Source organism: Dromiciops gliroides, chromosome 4 (genome assembly GCF_019393635.1).
Source record: "Dromiciops gliroides isolate mDroGli1 chromosome 4, mDroGli1.pri, whole genome shotgun sequence".
In the NCBI taxonomy this organism is placed as follows: domain Eukaryota; kingdom Metazoa; phylum Chordata; class Mammalia; order Microbiotheria; family Microbiotheriidae; genus Dromiciops; species Dromiciops gliroides.
The window spans coordinates 112188462-112214309 of NC_057864.1; the positions used below are offsets into that span (position 1 = coordinate 112188462).

Here is a 25848-nt window from a genome sequence, read left to right on the forward strand (position 1 = left end):
AGGATCAGGTGAATAATGTATTTAACCTCTTTTCTGAAAGAATGACTACCACTTGAAAATCATTATTTCATCACTTTTATTATATTCTTCATTATTTCCAACACTGTTTGATGTTTGTTATTAATCTTTTGGACAATGTGAACCACAAGGGTACCTGCTGATTATAACAAATTTATAGCAAACACCTTTAAGTTCCATTATTCCAGTTCCATTAAGTTCCAGGATTCCAGTATAATATAGGAGACAGAAAGAGAGACCTTTTCCAGCTTCTCATTTCCATAAGTCATCATTGATTACCCATCTGTCTCTGGTGTCTATCTTCCATTAGAATAAGCCTAAGGAATGGTAGGTCCAAAAATTATTTTCAGAAATGGCAGCCACATTTGCATGGGACAGGTGCCAAAAACATACTTCTGGGTTGTTCATAAGAATATTGAACAGGCAATATTTTAATCTTGGTGCAATACTGTAGCTTTTCTGTGTGGCATAAGAGATAAGATGTTGGATTTGGACTCAAGAGCCCTGAGTTTGAATCCTGACCCATATTTGTAGTTGTGTGAATCTGGGCATCACTTAACAGCCTGAATTTCCTCATCTATAAAAATGGGAACAATAATAGCATCTACCTTATAAGGTTGTCATGAGCATCAAAGGACAGAACACATGTAAAGTGCTTTGTTAAACTTTAAAGCTAGCTATTACTTTGACAACTGTCCAAAAGAAAAATTCCCTTTTCAGTTTAATTTGGGGGTGGGGCGGGGCAATGAGGGTTAAGTGACTTGCCCAGGGTCACACAGCTAGTAAGTGTCAAGTGTCTGAGGTCGGATTTGAACTCAGGTCTTCCTGAATCCAGGGCCAGTGCTCTATCCACTGCGCCACTTAGCTGCCCTCCCTTTCAGTTTAATTAACAAAATTTTATTATTTAACCACCAGAAAAAGTACCATAATAGATCATATTTCATCCTCATTCTCTCTCCCCACACATACATATGTATATATGTATGCATGTATACTCAAACAAACAAACCAAACAGACTTACAGTAACAATTAATGCCCATTTAACTTATTATTAGAACATGGCTACTGCAACTTTTTATTATTCTTCTGTATTTGGTTCTTCAGTGGCAGTTGAAATATTTAAGTGCTTGAGAATCTATTTTATCTTTGGTTCCCTAGTGGTTCAGGCAATAATGGAATATTCAGGCTAATGGAATATTCTGATTGGCTTATGAGGAATCCCCAGAAGAGGCTAGTCATACAAATGTGAAATAGTAGATAAAATATGTAGTTTACAATTTAGCATATCTTAGAGTTTTAGTGGAAGTTAATCAAAACCACGGTTTAAGTGCCAGTTTAACAGTATGAAGAAAGCATTCTAGGTTTTCCCTCCGCATTGTGTGTCAAACAATTGAGTTAAAAATCCCAGTTCTTGTTAAAGATTTAAAAAAATTTATAATTTCATCTGTCCTTTAACATGAGGGAAAATATGACCCATCTGACAAATGCCACAGAGTCTGTTACTACTCTGATTCCTTCAGTTGCTTGTTTAAAGTTGAAAACATTAAGTCTGTATTCATGCCATATGTAAAACCGTCTGTTCATGTAAAGTTCAATATTCTTAAACCTGTTAAGGGCTAAAATTCTAGCTAAACTGTCTAAAATATCTAATGAGTGGTCGCCAATAAATTATAAGCTTTAGCAAGAGTTAGACTTTTAAGCATTTATTAAGGAGAATAAGAATTTGGTAAAAGGAGAGAAAGGCCTAGATTCCTATCTATTAAAGGGAGAGCACATTTCTAGCTCCGCTCTCCACCAGAGTCCTCAGGAAAGAGCGTGAGCCCAAGCGCCAGTCTCTTCCTTCCTCCTCCCACTCGCCCGCGTCACTTCCTGAAGCCAAAGAAAAGACTCCTGGTCTTGCCCTCAAAGACCTTCGCTTCATGGGTGGAACTCTTCTACAGTAAGTCTCCAGCGGGTGGCGTCATTCCAATCGTTACAAACCCAACTCCCAAGTGACAAAGTGTCTAAAGGCTAACCTAAGAATACAGAGATAGAGTATACAAACAATCCAAAACTTTAAACTTTTGGCTTGTGGACAACATTTAACATTCCTTGTCACCTCCCCAAATCTGTTCTTCCTTATGATCTCCCTATTTCTATTAGTCACTCAGGATCAAACCTTCAATGTCACTTTTGACTATCACTTTCCTTAGATCTCTAACCCTAGATTTCTGTAGTCTCTTAGATCTGCTTCATATTTTCCATTTGTATAACCACTCAAGTTCAGATCCTTATCTTTTCACTTGAACTGCTGAAACCTTTTAACTAGTTTTCCAACCTTCATTATGTCCTATATGCCTCTTATATGCAAGTTACACTTTTAAATTGGCAGTTCTGAAGACGGTTCCATTACTCATTTAATGCTCCCCACCAATCACCTCTGAATCCCTTCCAAATAAAGTCTAAACTCACTAGAACACATCCTGCACCCTCTGCAATGAGGAACCTTTCATCTTATCTCCTTTGATATATTCTAGCTTACTGGATAAGTCGGCCTTCTGGGAAGGTCTCCCTACACCTCTACATCTCTGGGTCTTTGTTCTTTCCTTTCACAGATCTCATGACACCACTCTCTATCCTCAACCCAGGTCTCTGCTTATAAATTCTACTGTTCCTTTAAGAGCCAGTTCCCTATGCCAGACTGCTTAAAGCTAGCCACCAAAACAATTTCATTATGCAACTGGACAAACACAAAAGGCTTCCAGGAAGGGACGGGAAATCATACTGATACTAACAGACTTGTACTGAAGGAACTGGAGTATAAAATAAAATAATTTATATGGGGCGGGGTGACACAGAATTCCTTATATAAGAGGAGAATGAATTGAGGATGTTTACATATAATTTCCTCTAAAATTTAATAAGCTCAAAAATTCAGATGAAGTCAACAGAAGCTTTGGTTTCAGGTAAATAGGAATCTATCTGATTTAGGTAACATGTTTATGACACCAATCATTTCATAACAATCATAGATTGATAAGAGATGGAAGAGACTGAAGAGGTCACTTAGCTCAAGTCCCTTACACCTCTCAAGGTAACTCACTCATTTTTGAATAGCTGTAATTGTTAGGAAGTTGTTCCTTTCACCATATTGGAATTTGCCTCCTTACAACTTCTACCCACTGCTTTCTGGAGTCAAACACAAGTTTAATCCTTCTTTCTTGTGGGAGTCCTTTAAATACTTAACAATATCATAGCTCTGCATGTTCTTCCCTTCTTTGGGTCAAACACTGATAAATGATCCTTAGATGAAACTCTTTGTCATCCCTGCTGGTGGGCTTCAGGTTTTCTTTTCTATGAAGCATATCTTCTGGGAAGGTCTTGCCCAGAATTGAATACAATACTCAAAATACTGTCTGATTAGGGTAGAATATGAGGGGATTATGACCTCCCTTGTTTTAGACACTATGCCTCTCTTAATGCAGTCTAAAATCCCATTAGCTTTTCTCTGTTATCACATTTCTGCCTTGCGCTGTGACTACACAGTCCACTTAAAAAAACTCGGATGAACAATTATCTACCTTGTGTTGCTTCCTTATACTTGTAAAGCTGATTTTTAATTTTTTAACTCAGGTGTGAGACCTCATATTTACTAATATTAAATTTTATCTTTCTAAAGCGATTTTAGTGCTGAAAAAAATCTCCATTAGCTAATTCAACCTGCTCATTTTTAAAGGTGAGGAAAACTGAGGCTCAGAGAAGATCAGTAACTAGTCCCAGGTCCCAAAGGTGACGACATGTCACAATCTGGTTCTTTCCATTGTACATTTATGAGATTTAATCTAACATACTCATCCTTCCAGGCATTCCCTCTCCTTTTTAGAAACCTCTATGCTTGGAATCTTTCTGCTAGAACCTGCCACCTCTATGTAGACCCACTAACTAGTAACATCCCCATCTTATTTATAATAATAGAAGGAAAAACTCTTTTCTGTGTTGAAATCTAGGTAAATTACATTTCTAGCATCTCCCCTGATCTATTAGTCTAGTAATCCTGTCGAAAAAGGGAATAAGGTTAATCTGGCATGATGTTTTCTTGATGCAATTATACTGGTTCTGTCTGATCACTGTTTCCTTGTCTGTTGTTGAGTCATTCAGTTGTGTCCAACTCTTCATGACCCTGTGGACCATAGCACACCAATACTGTCCATGGGGATTTTTTCTGAGCAAAGGTACTGGAGTGTAAACCTTTTACCTATGTTTTGGTGTTAAAAAAAATCTTTTACATAGCTAACAAGTTACCTTTAAACTGGCTAATGCTGATTCTTTAAGGCTTCAGGGAATCTTGACATCAAAAATCTGCTTTTAACTTTGCTTAATTTAATAACCTCACTGCATACTCTGCACTACTATTTATCTAAGCCTTCTATCCCTATTTGTACTGGAAAAAATTTTCTTTGCTTCTTCCAGAAGAAAGGAGAACATCAGTACCTTTGATAACAAACATATGGGAGAGTTGCATAATTTTCTGTATCACTATAAAATCCTTCATATGGTCTTTTTCCATTAAGGAAAAAATTTCCTCAGTCAATATTTTTTACCAACTTACCCTAAGTAACCAAGCTTTTAAAGCTCAACCAATATATGCATTATTTTCCATAAAATTAGGTTAAGATTAAACATAAAGTAGCTTCCAGCTTACTATCAATGTTTCTTAAAGGGGTTTTACCTTTTCTGTTCTTAACAGTTTAAAATACTTTTCAACAGAATAGGTTGTAAACAGAGGTGTATAATCATAGGTGAGAAGTCACCTATAGGAGTCACTCTTTTGGCAAGACAGTACTATTTATTACTTATCAAGGATCTAGGTGATAAAATGGAAAACAAATGCATTCAAGTATGTGAGCAATGCTAAGGTAGATGGTAATATTAATATTTTGGAAAAAATTAACATAATTTTTGATGCATATGGTCTACCACAGAGCAAAGGATTTTAAGGTGATTGTAAATATTCAAAGTATTGTTACCTACCTAATAAACCATCTTTGAGCAAAATGGACATATACTTCGTGTAATAGTTTTCTGGGAAAAAGCTCACCTGTTTGATAAAAGTGTGACAAGAGGTCCTCCTTCTCAATGAACCGCTGATAAAGCCAATTAGCAAGGGCATCATTCTCCAAAGGTACATCTTTAATTGGAAAAATCCTAATCAGAATATATAAAAAATGTTAAATCATATCAATTAAAATGTCACAATCATTCAGTTTTCCTACAACAATTCTGATACCTTTGCAAAGCAGAAACACCAAAACTACCTAGTCAGGGGTTATATTTTATTTTTCACTTTGAATGGAAGCAAGTGTTTTAAATATTTATTAATGGTCTATATTTGGGTAGAATCCAATTGGCTATTTGCAGAGATACCTACTTCAAAAGTTCAGGTTTTGACAAGGACATTTATGGTTAGGATTAATAAAAAGAGCAATAATAAGAATAAATAATCATACTGGAACTGGATGATTATCACAGATGGAACAGTTGCCCACATTTGCCACAATCAACATAACAAAATTTAAGAAGAATCTCTTCACTATACGTTGCTATACCAAATACCCATGGTCTCCAAAAGCTACATGGAATGTAAAACTTTCAAAATTTAGAAATCCAGCAGAAATCAAAATAATCTTATTAACAGTATCCCTGTCAACCCATCTGCTCCTGGAATTGTCCCAAAGATGATGTCAGTGAGGCTACAGAAGATGTATTCACATTCAAATACTTTTAATTCAACTAAATAAAGTAGTTGTTTTACCACCTATGTATGCAATACATAGAGAACATTAAATAATGAAAAAAATAATAAAGCAGGATAGTGACTTGTCCCTGGGTTCATTTCTATCTCAACTCCATCAAATATAAAATGAGAATAAGAACAATGATGATAATAACTGATATTTGTATAACACTTTGATTTTTATAAAGTTTATATCATTTGACCTTCAAAAAACCTTGTGAAGTAGGTACTACAAAGGCACTGTTACCTCCACTTTACAGATAAGGAAATAAAGGCTCAGCAAAACTAAATGATTTGTCCACAATAACATAATTAGTAAGTGCTAGAGTCAGGATTTGAACTCAGGTCTTCCTGATTCCAAGTTGATAAGCAGCTAACAAATATTTGTTAAGTATTTATGTATGGGCTCAGGGCTGGGGGACAGATACAAAGAAAGTAAAAAATATGGACTCTGCCTTCAAAGGCTCACTTTTTAATGGAATATTATTCATTCTACCAGGCTGTTTTATCAGACTATTTACAAAGCATACATGACATTATATTAAAGATTAAGTTTTACATAAGACAATAGTAAAATGAGATTGGGTAGGAAGAATACAAAGGATTGTGCCTGAAAAGTGAAATGGGTCTACATAGAAACTATAAATAAATGAGAATATTGTTTCAAAGAAGCAGAGGGCAAAAAAGAGCCTGAAGGAAGCAGAAAGAGAACTCTGATTACAACAGAGAATGTTACTCAAGCTAAAAGATGAGAGTATCATAAACTTCCAAGATAAACAGCATCACTGGAATGCTCTCTATCCTGATTGTGACTATATGTGTGTGTGCCACATAGTGGCAGTTTAAATGTATGTGATGTAGAGAAATCCCTAGAAATCATCAACATCTCAAAGTGGGTATAAAAGCAGCATATAACACATTTATGGAGAGGTCTAATATTGCTCCTTAAGTAGCAGGTCCCTAACCATAAACATTATCTTATTCCTATAAAAAGGAGATACGGAAAACTTGGCATCTTTAACTCCATTTCTCTTCTAGTGCTAGACCTGGAGTCCCAGAAACCTGAGTGCAAAAGCACACACAATAAGTGTGATGACAGGCAAGTCAGTTAACCTCCCTAGACCTCAGTTTCCTTATCATTAAAATTAAAAAGGTTACTGTGTGACCCTGGAGAAATCACTTAACTCTGATTGCCTTAAAAAAGGGGGGGGGGATTAGATTCAATGGAATCTAAGGTCATTTGCAGTTATAAAACCACAATCAGTATAGACAAGATCTTTTAAAAAATTATACTGTCTCATAAAAAAATGACTGAAAATTTCACTAGGTTTTATGCTTATTTTTCTTTTTTATTAAAATTTTTTTATTTATAGTTTTGAGTTGCAATTTTTATTCCTCCTTTCTCCCTCCCTTCCCCATAGAAATCAAGTATGTGTTATACATGTGCAACTATGTAAAACATTACCATGTTAGTAGGCATTTTGTATTAAAAAAAACTTGAATAAAAGAAAAAATTAAAGAAAGTGAAAAATAGTGTGCTTCAGTCTGTGTTCAATAAATGTCAGTTCTTTCTTTGGAGGTGGATAGTATGTTTCATCAATAGTCCTTTGGGATTGTCTTGTATCATTGTATTGTTGAGAACAGTTAAGTCATTCACAGTTCTTCGTCAAACAATATTGCTGTCTCTGTGCACAATGTTCTCTTGGTTCTGCTCACTTCACTATACATCAGTTCATATAAGTCTTTCCAGGCCTTTCTGAAATCGTCCTGCTTGTCATTTCTTATAGCACAATAATATTCCATCACCATCATATATCACATTATGCTTATTTTTCTTTCTTTTTAATTTTATTTTGTTCAGTATTTTATTATTTTCTAGTTACATATAAGGATAGTTTTCAACATTTGTTTTCATAGGATTTTTAGTTCCAATTTTTTCCCCCTCCCTTCTCCCCAAGACAGAATGCAATCTAATATAGGTTATATATGTGCAATCACATTAAATATATTTCTATATTAGTCATATTGTGAAAGAAGAGTCAGAGCACAAGGGAAAAACCTCAAAAAAGAAGGAAAAAAACCAGCCAAAAGTAGAAACAATATGGTTCAATCTGCATTCATAAACCACAGTTCTTTTTTCTAGATGTTGAGAACATTTTTTATTATGAAGTCCTTTGAAATTGTTTTGGACCATTGCATTGCTAAAAAGAGCCAAGTCTATCACCATTATTCATCACACAATGTTGCTGTTACTGTATACAATGTTCTCCTGGTTCTGCTCCTCTCAGTCAGCATCAGTTCATGTAAGTCCTTCCAGGTTTCTCTGAACTCCTCCTGTTCATCATTACTTTTCACATTGATTTTTAAAAACTTTATGTTCTAAATTTTCTTCTATTCCTCCTCATCCCTCGCTACGAAATCCAGCAATTCAATATAAATCATACATGTGCAGTTATGCAAAATATCTTCTCATTAGTCAGGTTGTGAAAGCAAATAGACAAAATACCTTTAGAAAGAGGAGCTAACAAATAAAATTATACTTCAATCTGTATTCAGATACCATCAGTTCTATCTCTGTTGATGGTTTACATTTTTCATACATCCTTCTGATAGTATCCTGCTCATCATTTCTTTCATAGTTACTATTGTTAACTGTATTACCCGCCATCTTATTCCTTCTCCTTGATATTTACTCTATTTTCTATCTTCCTTCACCCTATCCCTCCTCAAAAGTATTTTGCTTTTTACTGTCCCCTCCCCCAAACTGTCCTTCCTTCCATTGCCTCTCCCCCCATCCCCTTCCCCTCCCACTTTCCCACATGGCAAGATATATTACTATACCCTCTTGAGTGTGTATGTTATTCCCTCTTTGAGCCAATTCTGATAAGAGTAAGGCTCACTCACTCCCCTACTCCTTCCCCATCTTCCGCTTTACTCCATAAGCTTTTCCTTGTTTCTTTTATGTGAACTACTTTCCCCCAATCCACCTCTCCCTTTCCCTTTCTTCCAGTGCATTCCTCTTACCCTTTAACTTTATTTTGAAGATGTCATCATGGGTCAGCTAGGTGGCACAGTGGACAAAGCACTAGCCCTGGACCCAGGAGGCCCCGAGCCCCCATCTGGCCCCAGACACAAGCCACCCTACCCTGCCTGCCCCCACAAAAACAAGGATAAACAAAAAATGCTTTACAGATATCATCCTTTCATACTCAATTCACACCTGTGCCCTCTAAGTATATTCCTTTCTACTGCCCTAATACTTAGAAAGAACTTATGAGTTAGAAGTATTATCTTCCCATGAAGGAATGTAAACAGTTTAATCTCTTAATATCCCTCATGACTTCTTTTTCCTGTTTAGCTTTTTATGCTTCTCTAGGGTTTTGTATTTGAAAGTCAAATTTTCTATTCAGTCCAGATCTTTTCATCACAAATGCCTGAAAGTCCTCTTTTTCATTGAAGTCCCATTTTTTCCCCTGAAAAATTAAAGGCAGTTTTGCTAGGTAGGTAATTTTTGGCTATAGTCCCAGTTCCTTTGCCCTCTGGAATATCATATTCCATGTCCTCCGGTCCTTTAATGTAGATGCTGCTAGATCTTGTTTAACCTTACTGTGGCTCCACAGTATTATTTTTTTCTAGGTGCTTGCAATATTTTCTCACTGACCTGGGATCTCTGGAATTTGGCTATAATATTCCTGGAAATTTTCCTTTTGGGATCTCTTTCAGGAGGTGATTGGTGGATTCTTTCAATTTCTATTTTACCTTCTGCTTCTAGAATATCAGGGCAATTTTCCCTGATAATTTCTTGGGAGATGATGTCTAGGCTCTTTTTTTGATCATGGCTTTCAGATAGTCCAATGATTTTCAAATAATCTCTCCTGGATCTATTTTCCAGGTCGGCTGTTTTTCCAAGGATATATTTCATACTGCCCTCTATTTTTTTATTCAATTGGATTTGCTTTACTGTGTCTTGATTTCACATAAAGTCACTAGCTTCCATTTGTTCAATCCTAATTCTTAGGCAATTATCTTCTTCAGAGAGCTTTTATATCTCCTTTCCCATTTGGCTTTTCAAACTGTTGAATTTTTTCTCATGACTCTCCTGCATTTCTCTCATTTCTCTTTCCATTCATTCTTCCATCTCTCTAAATCTTCCTTCTATCTCTCCTACTTTCTCATCAAAGTCCCTTTTGAGAACTTCCATGGCCTGAGACCAATTCATACTGCTTGGAAGCTCTGGATGTTGGAGCTTTGACTCTGTTATTATGTTCTTCTGAGGGTATATTCTGATCTACCCCTCCCCCAAAGAAGCTGTCTATTGTCTGCTGTTTTCTTTGCCTACTCATCTCATCCAGGAAGCAGATGTCTGATCAAAATCTGATTCTCTATGGTCAGAAGCTTGGCATGCCTGTGCCCTTCCCTCACTGGGCTGCCACCGCTCGATTCAGTCCATTGGTTCAGAACTAGGGTACTTCGTCTCAACCCCAGCAGAGACTACAGCCATTTCACCCTGGCCAACCACTGAACCCCCTCACTGGTCTGCAAGCCGAGCCTCAGAAGAAGCCGCTGGCACTGAAGACTCCAAGGTATTGGAAGCACTGTCTGTTCCTGGCTGTGTCCGGACCATATGCCGAGCTCCTCTTTCAGCCTGATCAGCAGGTGATTCCAATTGCCGTCTTTGGCTGGAAAATAGTCTCACTCTGTTCTTATGTGCGTTAGGCTGCTCTGGTTTTTTGTTTTTTGTTTTTTTTTTAAATGGCATTATTTGGGAGTGAGTGGATGGGTTTATCTGGAGCATGCAAGAGTCACAGCCTCTTCTCCGTCATCTTGGCTCCACCCCCCTCTGCTTATTTTTCAACCATTAATCATATACATACAGTCCATCAAACTTCAAGAAAAATATAAAAAAATATAGTGTTGCTCCAGAGCTCAATATTCTTGGACATGACATTGTACTTACTGGACTGACTATAAATTTGTGTTACACAATTTGAACTGGGCTTACTGTAGCAAGACAATTTTTTATACCTCCCTACTAACTGACTATCTTACTCACTACAGTGGATCTTCTAAATTTTTTTCATCCCTCCTCAAACCTCCCATAGTTCCCCTTCCCCAACCCTCTTAGCTGAGAACCTTGCCTTATATTATACTGAAAGACACAGAGGCCATTTTCTGAGAAATCTCTCTTTTCCCCACCTCCTCAACTCACATCATCCACCCCTATTTTTACCTTCACACCTCTCTCACATAATGAAGTGGCCCTTCTTGCCAAGGTAAAACCCTCTACCTGCACAAATGATCCCATTTCATCTCTTTCTCCAGAAGATTACTTCCTTTCTCACTTCCACTCTCTCACTTGTCTTTGGTCCTTTCTTGTCTAGTACCTGTTTCTCTGCTACCTATGATACATTTTCATGTCTCTACCATCCTCAAAAAGCTCTCACTTGATCCATCCACCCCCACTAGCTATCATCTAGTTACCAATGATCTCTCTCTCTCTCTCTCTTTTTTAAAAGTGAGGCAATTGGGGTTAAGTGACTTGCCCAGGGTCACACAGCTAGTAAGTGTTAAGTGTCTGAGGCCAGATTTGAACTCAGGTCTTCCTGACTCCAGGGCCGGGGCTCTATCCACTGCACCACCTAGCTGCCCTACCAATGATCTCTTTTGGTTTTTTTTTGCTGGGCAATTGGGGTTAAGTGACTTGCCCAGGGTCACACAGCTAGTAAGTGTTAAGTGTCTGAGGCCAGATTTGAAGTCAGGTACTCCTGAATCCAGGGCCAGTGATCTATCCACTACGCCATCTGGCTGCCCCTCCAATGATCTCTTAATACCCAAATCTAATGACTTCTCAGTCTTCATTCTTCTTGAGCTCTTTGTAGGCTTTGACACACGATTGATCACCTTTGCCTTAATAATCTTTTTTCTAAGTTTTTTGTGACATTGCTCTCTCCTGGTTCTCCTACCTGTTCCTTCTCAGTCTTTTTTGCTGGATCTTCATCCAGGTCATATGCTGATGATACACAAATGTACTTATATAGCCCTAACCTCTTTGCTGGTCTCCAATCTTACATCTTTCTTAAAATAGATGTCCTGATAAATAATAAAACAACAGAAATCATATCTCAATGGATGCTGAAAAAGCTTTTGGGGGGGCAGGGCAATGAGGGTTAATTGACTTGCCCAGGGTCACACAGCTACAAAGTGTCAAGTGTCTGAGGCCGGATTTGAATTCAGTTCCTCCTGAATCTAGGGATAGTACTTTATCCACTGCGCCACCTAGCTGCCCCCATGAAAAAGCTTTTGATAAAATATCACCCATTCCTACTCAAAATAGAAAGCATAGGAATCAATGGAGCCTTTCTTAAAATGATAAGTATTATCTGTCTAAAAACAAAAGCAATCATTATCCACAATGTAGATAAACTAGAAGCTTTCCCAATACCATCAGGAGAAAAACAAAGTTCAATTGCTGAACTGAACTATTATTCAATACTGTACTAAAAAATGCCACTTATAACAGTAAGACAAGAAAAAGAGCAATGAGGAAACAAAACTATCACTCTTTGCAGATGACATGATATAAGATATAGTATACCAAGAAAACCTTAGAGAATCAACCAAAAAACAATGAATAACTTTAGCAAAGTTGAAGGATATAAAATAAAACCAGAGAAACCATCAGCATTTCTACATATTAACAAAGTCTAGCAGGAAAAGACTGAAAGAGAAATTCCATTTAAAATAACTGCAGACAACATAAAATCCTTGGGAATCTAACTGCCAAGACAAACTAAGGAACTATATGAACACAATAACAAAACATTTCACACAAATAAAGATCTAAACAACTGGAGAAATAACTGCTCATGGGTAGGCCAAGCCAAAATTTTTAAAAAATGACAATTCTACCTAAATTAATTTACTTAATTCAGTACCCTACCAATTAAATCACCAAAGAATTATTTTGGAGATTTAGAAAAAATAATAACAAATTCATTTGGAAGAACAAAAGGTCAAGAATATCAAGGAATCGGGGCAGCTAGATGGCACAGTGGTTAAAGTGCTGGCCCTGGATTCAGGAGTACCTGAGTTCAAATCTGGCCTCAGACACTTGAGACTTACTAGCTGTGTGACCCTGGGCAAGTCACTTAACCCCCATTGCCCCGCCAAAAAAAAAAAAAAAAGAATATCAAGGGAATCAATGAAAAAATGTGAAGAAAGGAAGCCCAGGTTTCAAACCATATTACGAATCAGTAATCATCAAAAGAATCTGACACTGGCCAAATGCAGCCAAAATTAGAAAGAAAGCAAGAGACTGAGGGGAAAAATTATAGTGAATTTCTTTTATAGAGGCTTCACTTCTCAAATATACAGGGAACTGAGTCAAATTTATGAAAATAAGAGCCATTCCCCAATCAGTAAATGGTCAAAGGAGATGAAGAGGTAGTTTTCAGAAGAAGAAATGAAAGCTATAGTCACATGAAAAAATGCTCTAAGTTACTACTGATTCGATCAATGTAAAATAAAACAACTCTGAGATATCATTTTACACCTATCAGACTAACATGACAGGAAAGGAAAAAGTTATGGAGGGTATATGGAAAAATCAGGATACTAATGCACTATTGGCAGAATTGTGAACTGCTCTAACCATTCTAGAAAATAATTTGGAACTCTTTCCAAAGTGCTATGAGACTATGCCTACTCTTTGACCCAGCAATACCACTACTAGGTCTGTATCCCAAAGAGATCAAAGGAAAAGGAAAAGGACTAAGTCAACTTTCTTATTTTCATCTATTACAACAGACTGTTTACATAGAGGTATGTCCACATGGCATAACTTTTTAAAAGTATACATGTAGTACTTTACCAGGACTTTTGTATTAGAAACCTCAATATTAGGTTTTGTTAACCTGCTAGCTTATGCAGTAGATAGAGAGATTGACTTGGAATCAGGGAGATACGAGTTAAGACTCTTGCATCAGACACATACTAGCTCTGTGACCATAGTTATATCACTTAACCTGTTTACCTCAGTTTCCTCATCTGCAAAATGGGGATAATAATAGCACCTACTTGTTATAAGGATCAAATGAGTTTTAAGAAGTAGATGACAAAAGCACTTTTAGTTTTAAATCAAGTTGTCATATTTAAAGTAATCTCAGGTGTGGGGTGCACAAATTCTTTGCTAGGAGCAAAAGACCACAGACAAATTACTTTAAGTTAATTTGTTGCAAGCATACCTATTTCTTGAAGGCTTGCACACTTACAAAATTTAATTCAACAATATTAAGGGCATATTTCCAGCAAGGTAATGTGTTCTATACATTAGGAAATACAAAGATAAAGAAGCCAGTCTTTGTTCACAAGCACATAAATAACTGCAACCCATGGTCAAAATGGTTAAGTGTTATGCAATAGGGACAAAGGGATTCTTTATATAACATATTGAGGAGCTCAAAATGGAAATGTCATCCACAAAGATTTCTTCATTTCTTCACCTCATAGCATCCCTATGGGACAGTTTAAAATAAGACTTTAAAATAGGGTTACCTTCAGACTGAACAAACTTGCTTCTGTGCAGAGAAAAAACTCTGACTTCTACCTGGATACACAATCTAGCCTACGTTTGCTCTACAAATTTTACTAAGAGGACATTTTTGAGACTGGTATCTATACATCTACTTGACTTCTGAATGAATGTACTTCAAGATGATTCTGTATTATTTGGTCTGCCAGCCGGCAACTTTGAACAAAACGCTTCCATAGCCATTTCTGCATGATGCTCTTTATAACAGATTGCTGTCAGAATAACCTACACATAATTTGTAGTCTAATAAGAATGTCTTACACATAAAAAACTCATTCACATACACAATATCATTTGATCTTCACAACCACTATAGGAGGGAGGCATCATCAACCCAAATTTAAAGACTATATATTGGCCTAGGGATGTTAAGTAAAACAGAGAGCAAGGTGAAACTAGAAAGAATCTACCAGTCATGTCCCATAAGGAACCCCAAAATGAGGAATCCCAGGAAAGTTCCCAGCAAAAAGTAGACTGTTGTAAAAACTGAAGACAGAGTCTCATTCAACAGTAAGCTATATACTAGATTAGAGTGTTAAATTCAAGAGAAACAGGGGTCACCAATTCATACAGAAGGATCCCTGTGTGCTACATATTGACTTTGTTTAAAAAATATTATCTATTTTATTGTATTTTTGTTTTGTGAAACATTTCCCAATTTCACTTTAATTTACTTTGGGCCATGTGTGAGCATGCTATGGGCCACATGCAGTTTGTGGGCCATGTGTTTGACACTTTTATACAAAGTGATGAATCTTTGGCTACAGCAACCTACAAAACAGTGAAAAAGAATGAGTCTTGTGTGGCCTCCTTTCATTTCCACAGTGACAGTGGTGAAGAGGTAGAAAGGGAGTAGAAAGCACTAAATCATACAATGTTTAGATTAACTCTGAATGTGAATAGCTGCTACAAATGTTGGGTCTTTCTTTTATCAACAATGAGTTGACTAATTACTGGAATTAAATCTTCATAATCTCTTGATAAAACCACAAGACAAAATTGCTGCTAAAGAAAATCAGAGATAAATGGAAAAGATAGTTCATAAGTTCTTTTTGGAAGGATCAAGTTGACAGAGTTGGTTTTATCATGTCTCAAAGGGCAACAAGAAGTATCATTTCATGAGATACTTGGTCATCTTGTCTTGCACAGCTCAAGATGAACATAAACAAAGACACCATCATAAAGACCACTATCTTAGGTGTTAGTATCCATAGCAGAAGATAAAGAAGTAGAGAAATTCTACAAAGAATTTTTTTTTTTTGGATGAGGCAATTGGGGTTAAGTGACTTGCCCAGGGTCACACAGGTAGTAAGTGTTAAGTGTCTGAAGCCGGATTTGAACTCAGGTCCTTCTGAATCCAGGGCCAGTGCTCTATCTACTGAGCCACCTAGCTGCCCCTCTACAAAGAATTTGACAAAAATCTTCAAAAAAAATCAATACATGCTTTGATAATCATAGACTTAATTAAAAGTTGAAAGTGGGCAGAACAGGGAAGTATTTTGAGAGTATTTTGGAAAATAAGGCTCTGGCATAAGAAACAAAAAGGCTAAAAGCTAAAACCTTAAAGAGATTTACTCAGAAGCCTCATGTGTATATAATATAAACACCTTTTTTGAGGAAATAGCCAGAAGATGTTGGATTTGACAAACACCAAATACCACAAAAACAATTAAATTAACTTTATCTTAAGGAATAAGAAACAGATGGTTACTGACTTGGACTCATCAGAAAAAGTTGTCTTTGTATGGGAGATGCTCTAGTTTAGGGGAAGAATGATAAAGAAGAATCAGTAAAGAAAATGTGGGTCATCAAAAAAGTAAGAGATTTTTGAGTATAGTATCATGGATGCCAAGAGTCTAGGGATTAAAAAAAAAAGGAGTGAGAGGCAACAGAATGAAATACTGCACAAATGCCAAGAAGGATGAAACAAGAGAGATAATCAGTAGCTCTGGAGCAGTTTCAAGAGAGCAGACACCACATTACAAGAAATTGATGAATAAAAGCACTGAAACTGTAAGGTAAGAAGAGACTGTGAGTATAGACTCTTTCTAGAAGTCTGACCACGAAGAGAAGAAAGATAGGACAGTAGCTTCAAGGTATAGCTGATTCAACAGAAACATTTTTTTAATAGGCTTGTAGGGGAAATACAAATATTTTTAGGACATAGGGGAGAAACCAGCAGAGTAAGCTATTAAAGATGCATGGACTTGACACAGGTTATAGAAGGAGTAACACATGTGGAATTCAAATTCAAGTCATGTGACTTCCAAAACCACTGCTCTTTCTACTACGGTTAAATGAAGTTTGGAAATGAATACAGAAAGCTATTCATACTGTTTGATCATTTAGAGGAATAACTGCATGATGTTATACCAGGAGGAAAAAGTACATTAAAATTAGACTGGAATTGGGATTTATCCTACCTGTAATGAACATGAGTGACTGTTGGTCGCCTATATCCAAGAATCCAGGTTTGGATGTCTATAGGTTCAGCATTAGGATAAACTATGGTTGTATCTATGACCCATTGGAGGCCTTTTGGTTTATTCTCTAAGAACAAAGAGAAAACATATGATTAAAATGGATCAATTTTTATATTAGTTAACAAAATATGAAGGGTTAAAATTTTTGACAGTATATATAGAGCATAACAGTAAAACTGTAAGAAAATATTATACTTTGGTGCTGCTACTATGTAAAATGAAATCAATATAAAATTAAATATTTCTTTGGTTTACCTATTTCTTTAAAAATGGGGATTTTTAAAGAGCTCAAATCTTTAAAGTATTATGAGTCAATTTATATGACCCAATTGAGACAAATGATAATATGGATAAACAACAATTTGTTTTTACTATTACATTTGAATGTAGGTACCTGGTTTGGAAATTTGCAATACCTTAAAGTTACATGATCACATTTACCCATTTTATGCCTTGCCTGATGTTTTACAATCAGAATATGGGCAACTAGGTGGCATAGAGGATAGAGCACTGGCTCTGGAGTCAGTGGAGGTACTCAGGAGGACATGAGTTCAAATCTCATCTCAGACATTGTGTGAGCCTGAGTAAGTCACTTAACCCCAACTGCCTTAAAAAACATCTGGGGCCATCCCTAGTTGTCCTGATATAGATCTTGCTACTGGACCCAGAGGGCTCTGAAGGAGAGTGAGATTGATAACCCTGCACAGCCCTCCCTTCCTTAAATCCATTTCAGAGCAAGTCATGACATTACCCTGATGTCATGGTCCTCTTCGAAAATGGAAGGACATACAACAAAAACAATCAGAATGCCACTGAACATTGTTATTTGTTATGCATTTCAATAAATTTTCTATGAATTTGATGTATGAATGATGGGAGATCTCTTGCTGAGGTAGTGCTTTACTGAATCAAATGCTTTTTCATAATCAACAAAAAATAAACACAATAGAATTTTGCATTTTCCAGATTTTTCAGTCAATTAGGAAATGGTAAAGATGTGGTCCATTTAAAAGTATTAGTGAGTGCTCTTGTGCCCTTATCTAGGATGCCTTTGGGCTTTCAAGCTTGTTAAACAAACAACAAACTTGAAAACCCATGTGCTCAAATTAATCAGACAGTATTTAAAAATTGAGGGATCATTGTGTGCCATTAAACATAATGAGACAATGGTCTTTTTTTTATTTAAAAAAATTTAATTCTGAATCACTCACCACCCTCTTTTCCCCCTCCCAAAAAAGGAAGGAAGGGAGGGAGGGAAGAAAGAATTAAAAAAAAAAAAAAACAACCAAAAGCATGTTTCTCTAAAGCTATGAATGTAAGACTTGTCTAGAATATAACTTTTTAGAATTTTTAATTGCCTTTCTAAAGCATTACAGCTCTTTAAAGGAAATAAACTGGATAAAAATGATTTTATTTGGGGAGAATTTTGGGGTCAAAAACTACTTCCATAAGGTACCCTTTTCTTCAAATTAAACAGCAGAATTTCTCCCACTTTAAGGATTTAGAATCCCACAGGATAGGGCTGAATGGATCTATTAAAGGATTAGCTGCATTCCTTAGTTCAAGTAAAACTTTTGCATACTTCCAAGCTTTGGCTTGGCTAAAATTGCTGTAACTTCACTCTAGCAGTCAAGCTATTCAGACCATTAATTTTCTAATAAAAGACCATTCCCATTTTTTCTTTTATAAAATAGGAATTGCTAGAGAAGCCTAGCAGCCAAGTACCGTGATAGAAACAACAAATAGAAAGGAAAAATGTTAGATATAATTTCTTGTGGCTAATTCATCTCATTTCAGGGTTAGTACAAGCTGCCACTAAAGACATCCTTTTTTGGTAGTCATGTACTTCAAATTTATTGAATATATGACTTATGGAAGTTAAACCCGTGCAGCTAAAGCCAGCTGTACTATTTTTTTTCCCAAAGGTGCCTTGTACACACCCACTGGCAAAACTGCTAGTTTTTCCTAAGTTACCTCAGTACCCTATCCCTTCTTTTCTTCATCCAGTCATAGTTTCTGCAGGCCCTGGTCATCTCTTCACTCAGCTCACCACCAGCACCAGTTCTGTTCCCACTTCTCCTTACATGCCAGAGCTCTCTTATTTGCTAATTATTTTGCTCCTTATTTAAGCCCATAGTCACACTCTTTGCTCCATGAACCAAGTTTCTAAGTTTTTATTCCAGACTGTTTTTCTTTCCAGGGCAGCTAGGTGCCACAGTAGATACAGCACCAGGCTTGGAGTCAGGAAGAGTCATCTTCTTGAGTTCAAACCTGGCTAATAAGAGATCGACTATTCCTAAATTTCAGAGATGGAAGGGACCTATGAGATCAAGTAGTCCAAATCCTTCTTTTAACAAAAGAGGAAAACTGAGACCCAACAAATTCAAATGACTTATTCAAGGTCACCAACTCTGATACAGCTGATTTTATCCACGTGTGCAGTCTCTCCAACAGGGCAACCTATACATGTATTCTCAACCCGTGAAACTCTTGTCTGTGTCTTCCTATTGATATGCAATCTGATGTACACTAAATAGGCTAGAGGCATTCTTCTAGATCACGTGAAATTGTGTGGGTGTCAATGAAGCACATGGGCTGTATCTTGTTATTCCTCATTCTTATTCTATAACTAGCCCATTTTTTGTGTGGTTATGCCTTTCTCTAATGACATCTATTATGCTGCTGCTCCTGCACAATTCTTCATTTGTAATAAGTAATTGTATTATCACCACGCACCTGTCCAAAGCCCTTCAAGTGATTCTTGGATTTAAATCGTCAGAGACTATGGTATTCTATGACTGGTAATTAATCACTTAAAAATATCGATTGATATTAAAAAAAGGACCCTTTGTTTCAGAGAGACTCTTACGGTTATTAAAAGAACTACTTAATTTCGAAAAGACAATGTAGCTCACTCTCCTCCTATTTGGTTCTGAGGTCAGTGTTGTCTATTTGCAGTGTCTTTCCAAAATATATGTCTTGATAGACCAGCTCTGTGGGCTGTTGCTCCAACTGTATGTCATAGTCATACAAAGTATTTTTCATCTACTTTAAAAAAAATAGTTGTACAAATAGGCTCAACTCGAGTATTTATGGAACTCATTTAAGAGGCTTTGAAATATTCTAATGAGTGATGCAATGGTCATAGGCATATACAAACAGGAGAATATAGTCAATATTCCTAATTTCAGGGAGACCCTCTTCCATTCAGATTCTGACATGCACAACCTCCATAATAGAAGCAATTTTCTTTGTTAAGCATTAATCTCTTTGCTTTATGTCTTACTTGGTATTAATAATCAGATCAAAAAGTTACTTCTGTTATTATATATTTCAAGAATTCTTGCATTATTACATATATATGGATGAGAACATTTTGGAATAGAGACTTTAAGATGAAATTTTATTCCACTAAGGAAAATACAATTTTTTATAACCATTACCAACAAAACAAAACACCACAATGAGGCCTTTTTTTTTAACATCCTTTAGTGAATTGAGAGTTTAAAGATGTAGGATATCATTTGTGAAATTTTGCCTTATTCCCTATCAAATTTTAATAAAAGATGCTCTCAATGCATAGACGCACACAGATTTTGTAGAAATGGGAAAGCAATGATGTGGGGTGGTGATTATTGATATTTTTAAGTGTCTTTTTTTTCTGTAATAAAAATGTGATTCCCCGCCCCAAGTATTTGATATTCATCTGGCTTAAAAACGTCTTGAGAGTCAATTCACTGATGCTCTCAAACTTGGGTCATCTTCAACACAGACCACATTTGTGTTCTAATCTTTGTGCTTTTCCCATCTTTATGCTCTTTAGTGTCCCTTCTACTTTTTCGTGTAGCTTATCAGGGACTCTCATGTTAACAGTCCAAATATAGCAGCTCCATCATCATTGATGGAGATAGTTTTTATAATAGAAATCTTGACCTGAAGTTGTCTAACTGGTATCAATCAAAATCTGTAACTAGTATCAAGAGTAACTAGATCAAGAGTAACAAGTATCAAACAAGATATTAAATGAGCAATAAACACTTTAAAAAGTTTTAATTTGCTTGGAAGTCTCTATTTTAAGAGAATAAGGTTCAACTTTAAACATGCCACATTCAGACAGTGTGTTACCATGTGGAAAGGACACTGGATTTGGAGTCAGAGGACCTGGGTTCAAATCCTGACTCTATCACTTTATTATCTGTGTGACTGAGCAAGTCACTTAGCTTTTCTTAGCCTCTACTTCTTTGGCTATGAAACGAAAGGGTTGGACAAGATGACATTCGAGGTCTCTTCCAGCTCTAAAGTTATGATACTATGAGGTCACATTTTCTGGAGGATATAAGATTGTCCTCATTTACAATGGCATTTCTTTTTTTTTTAATTAATAAAGTATTTTATTTTTTTCCCGTTACATGTAAAGATAGTTCTAAACTTTTGTTTATACAAGCTTTACAATTTCAGATTTTTCTCCCTCCCTCCCCTCCCTTCCCCCTCCCCTAGGCAGTAGGTAATCTGATATAGGTTATATATATATATATACACACATAATAACATTAATCCTATTTCTGCATTAGTCATGTTATAAGAGAAAAAAATCAGAGCAATGATGAAAAACCTCAAAATAGAAAAAAAAACAGCATCAAAAACAAAAGAAATAGTACGATTCATTCAGCATCTATACTCCGCAGTTCTTTTTTTTTTTTTCCTGGATTTGGAGATCCTCTTCCATCAGGAGTTCCCTGGAACTCTTCTGTGCCATACAATGGCATTTCTAATTACCATAATGTAAGATATTAAATGTGTATTCTAGGATTAAGAGGCTTGGGCCTCTATGTGGTAGTTGCAGGGGAAAGTGTTCAGAAAAACCTTAAAAATTAATATACTAAGGAAAAAATATTTTGTGGAGAGAAAGAAAAAAGTATGTTATAATCCTTATTCAAAACTATTCTGAAATGTCACCAGTCATGGTTTCTTTGCCTTGATAGAGTTCAGTTGAGAATGATGCCCTTAAGTCACCCCCTGCCCCTTATTTCTTGGAGAGATGATCCAATGATCCATTATCTTACAGATCTCTTAGTTTACTGAACAGCCAATCCCCTGAGTGAATCACATAAAAGTAAGCAAAATTCACATCTACATCTGAACTATCAAATAAGTAGGTGCTAGATAAAGCTGCTCAAATACTGACTTAGTCATAGTGGCTATTCAGACACTGCAACAGAAAAAAAAAAGAGAGAGAAAACAAAAAGAACCTGGCTTTATCATATACCCACATGTAATAATCTGAAAATCTTGTCCTATTTCACTCATCTTTAATACTTATTTAAAATCTGGTCCAGAAGAGAGATGACAAAACATATTCTTAACTGGAAGGGGGAGAGTGTGAATCTGGAACATTGAATAGGCAGTAACATCAAACTGGTTGATTTTGATAAGCCTTTTTTTTTCATCTTTGCTACAAGGGAAAACTCACAGAGTAGGGATAGAGGAAAGAGTTTAGAAAAAATGAATGTGATATGAAAACAAAAGTCATCAATTTAAAAAAACTAAGGATCACTTGCTATAATAAATATCTTAATTGACTGAGGTTGTGGAGTTATAAGGCAGTCAGACTTCTGCTTAAACCAGACCATTTTAAAAAAAGATGGGATCTAATTTTTTCAGTTTCACTTACAGGTCATATTTTCTTTCCTATAAGAGGCTAGGTTAATAATATAAAATCTTTGGTTTGTTCCATTTTTTTTTGTGTGTTTTGTTTTTTGTTTTGGTGGGGTAATGAGGGTTAAGTGACTTGCCCAGGGTCACGAAGCTAATAAGTGTCAAGTGTCTGAAGCCAGATTGGAACTCAGGTCCTCCTGAATTCACGGCCGGTGTTTTATCCACTGTGCCACCTAGCTTCCTCCTTGTTCTACTATTTTTAACTAAACTAGTTACTTTAAAATATGATCCCTGAATACAAGCCTTTTCCTAGGTATTTAAAAGAAAAAACAAGTCAAATATTCAGATAAATATTAACATACTTGAAACTTCAGTAATTTTGTCAGTATGGTTACTCCCTCTACCAATAATGACTCCAACTCTACAAATCAGTAGAAGATTGAGTTGCTTTGGCTACAAAGTCTGTCAAAGTCTGATAACCCTCTCTGACTTTTGCTAAGAGAGTGCTGGGAGAATAAACATCACCAAGCCTGTCCTTGAAACCTTTTCTAGATTGTTAGGACTAGACTGTATTCAGCTAGTATGAACTTTGTGAATACAGGATGATGACCAAATCATAATGAGTCAAGAGAATAGGATTTATTATGTCTTGTGATTACAGACATATACTGACATTACAAAATCATCTGGTGCTAGAATATTCATATTGTAAGACTAACAGCTAAAAGGGAAAATGGAAGTCACAAGAGAAATATAAAGAATAAAGATATTTCCATGGATCAAAATTTGGTGATTATAGAAATCTATTTTGTATAGTGTTTATTTACTCTTAAAGTCAAATTCCTATATTCAGCTACTACTTACTTATTAAGAAATTAGCCTCGGGGGCAGCTAGGTGGCGCAGTGGATAAAGCACTGACCCTGGATTCAGGAGTACCTGAGTTCAAATCCGGCCTCAGACACTTGACACTTACTAGCTGTGTGGCTCTGGGCAAGTCACTTAACCCTCATTGCCCCACCAAAACCAAAAACAAACACCACCACCCCCAAAAGAAAGAAATTAGCCTGACCTAAGTGTTCTAAAAGAGTAGCATTAGGATGTGTAAAATCACAAAATTAAAAGAGATATCTTGTACAGCATTGACTCAATGGATATACAAAGGAGGTAGCCTCATCAATGTCACATGATGCTTAGAGGCACTTGAAAGTTAACATTTCTCCAAAGCATGAGGAACCCACCACTTAATACAGAGGAACAATTTTGGTTCATGATAGAGCTTAATTAAAAAATGTGTATTAAAACTATTGGATAACAACTTCTCTTTTAGGTAAGGAATACTGGGTGACAAATTGTAAGAGTATATGCTAAGCTATTAGGGCACAATTAGCTAACAGTTCATAACTGTACATAAATAAAAACTGAATTGATATGAAAACCCTTCTCCTGAATTATACTGTGGGAATTTGGAAGGGAAGGGTGCAAGTTTTTACACTATATTTATAAAACCACCTAGACTAATGCTGTGAACACATTTTTCAATAACCACAATAGAGAAATTGAACCCTAGAAATATGTCAATATGTTTGTGAGCAGAGAATAAACCCATATCACCATGCAACAAATGAAAACATTCTTTTATTCTTCTCAAAATACTAGTTCCTTTTGATTTCTTTTAAAAAAGTAAAATCTAAAAATGAATATTGCTACCTTGTGGAATTTTCCAATAAGAAAATCCTATAGCTCTCTTGGGCAGCAATGGAGTGTCAGTCTCATTTTCCCTAGGTCAAATATGGCCTCAGACACTTACTAAGTATGTGACCCTGAGCAAGTCACTTAACCCTGTTTACCTTAGTTTCCTCATCTGTAAAATGAACAAGAGAAGGAAATGGCAAACCACTCCAGTATCTTTGCCATGAAAACCCCAAACAGGGCCATGAAGAGTAGGACAAGACTGAATGACTGAACAAAAACAACAACTCTCCCACAAAGAAAAAAAAAATACCATACCTAACACCCTAGCATCTCCACCTGCTGGGGTTCCATTTTCTTGTTGCGCTACAAGTTCATTCAGAATAACTTGTGTTGCCCCAAGCCTTGGCAGGGTGACATGTGTAAGGAATGGCAAATTATTTTTCTTGGCAAATGCCTGACTTGTTTCTCGTCTCTTCCTGAGGAAGCCACCTTCTGGAAACAGAACAATCCACTTTCGATCTCGACTCCTGTAATAATTTTTTAGGTGCTTCTTAAGAAGAACAAGCTGCTGGTCACGATGAGATTTTCCCTGGAGGGCACAGACAGAGACACACAGAGGAATTAAGTTCAACTTAGTTTATATGAAGTTACTTCAAGATTTAAAAGAAATCACCAACCCTATCCTCCCATCTTCAAAGGAAAATAGGTGCAAATCGTTAACTTTGGAAATTTAGAGAAAACTGTAAAACTCCTATTTCAATATTTTTGTTTCAGATAGATTTCCCATATAAACATACTAATTCTTTTAAAATTTCCAGTTTAACTCCCTTATGGACTGAAGTTCAGTTTTAGCTCCAATCCTGTCATAACTCCCCAGCCCCGCTTTCACTGTATGCTCAAGAGAGATACATATTTCAGAATCAACAGAAACTAGATAGCCATCACTTCTCTCATAGCACTTAACTCTTCTCACTATGCTACACATATCTTTACACTACTCTTTACAGAGTAGTGGTCTATTAGAATCCAGATTTTTTTTTTGCACAGTATATACATTAAAATATTCTTTCTATCCATAGGAGTACTACTTGGAACAATTCCCTCAAGTGATAAAACACATATCAACACATGCAAATACTACAATTTATGAGTAGTTAGATGGTTAAATGAAGAGAGTCAAGAAGACCTGAGTTCAAATCCTGACTCAGAGACATCCTAGTAAATTGATCCTGGGCAAATCACTTAACTTCTCCATGCCACAGTTTTGTAAAGTGGGGACAAAAATAGCATCTACTTATAATGTTATTATAAGGATCAAATTAGTTAACATGTGAAGCACATTGCAAATCATAAAGCATCAAGTAAATGAAGGCTATTGTTAGAATTATTTTAGAAGTGGAACACCTTAAAATAACACTATTTAACTTTCACTGTTAATTGCAAAGTATTAATTTTTTTTTTTAACAGGGCAATGGGGTTAAGTGACTTGCCCAGGGTCACACAGCTAGTAAGTGTCAAGTGTCTGAGGCCAGATTTGAACTCAGGAACTCCTGAATCCAGGGCTGGTGCTTTATCCACTGCGCCACCTAGCCGCCCCTCAAAGTATTAATTTTTAAAATCCATTTTGCAATCTGT

The 25848-nt window shown here is 36.2% G+C and overlaps 1 protein-coding gene across 4 annotated transcripts in view; it reads right to left on the reverse strand.

Annotated features, from left to right (window-relative positions):
• The window catches only part of LPGAT1 (lysophosphatidylglycerol acyltransferase 1), an 89509-nt gene that overhangs the window by 6099 nt on the left and 57562 nt on the right, over positions 1–25848 (reverse strand). For all 4 annotated transcript variants that reach the window (XM_043963973.1, XM_043963971.1, XM_043963970.1 and 1 more), the window contains 3 exons: positions 24529–24802; positions 16806–16932; positions 5097–5203 (listed from right to left, as the gene is read on the reverse strand). In XM_043963973.1, the coding sequence (XP_043819908.1) occupies positions 5097–5203; positions 16806–16932; positions 24529–24802 (508 nt within the window). The remainder of the gene's footprint in view (positions 1–5096; positions 5204–16805; positions 16933–24528; positions 24803–25848) is intronic.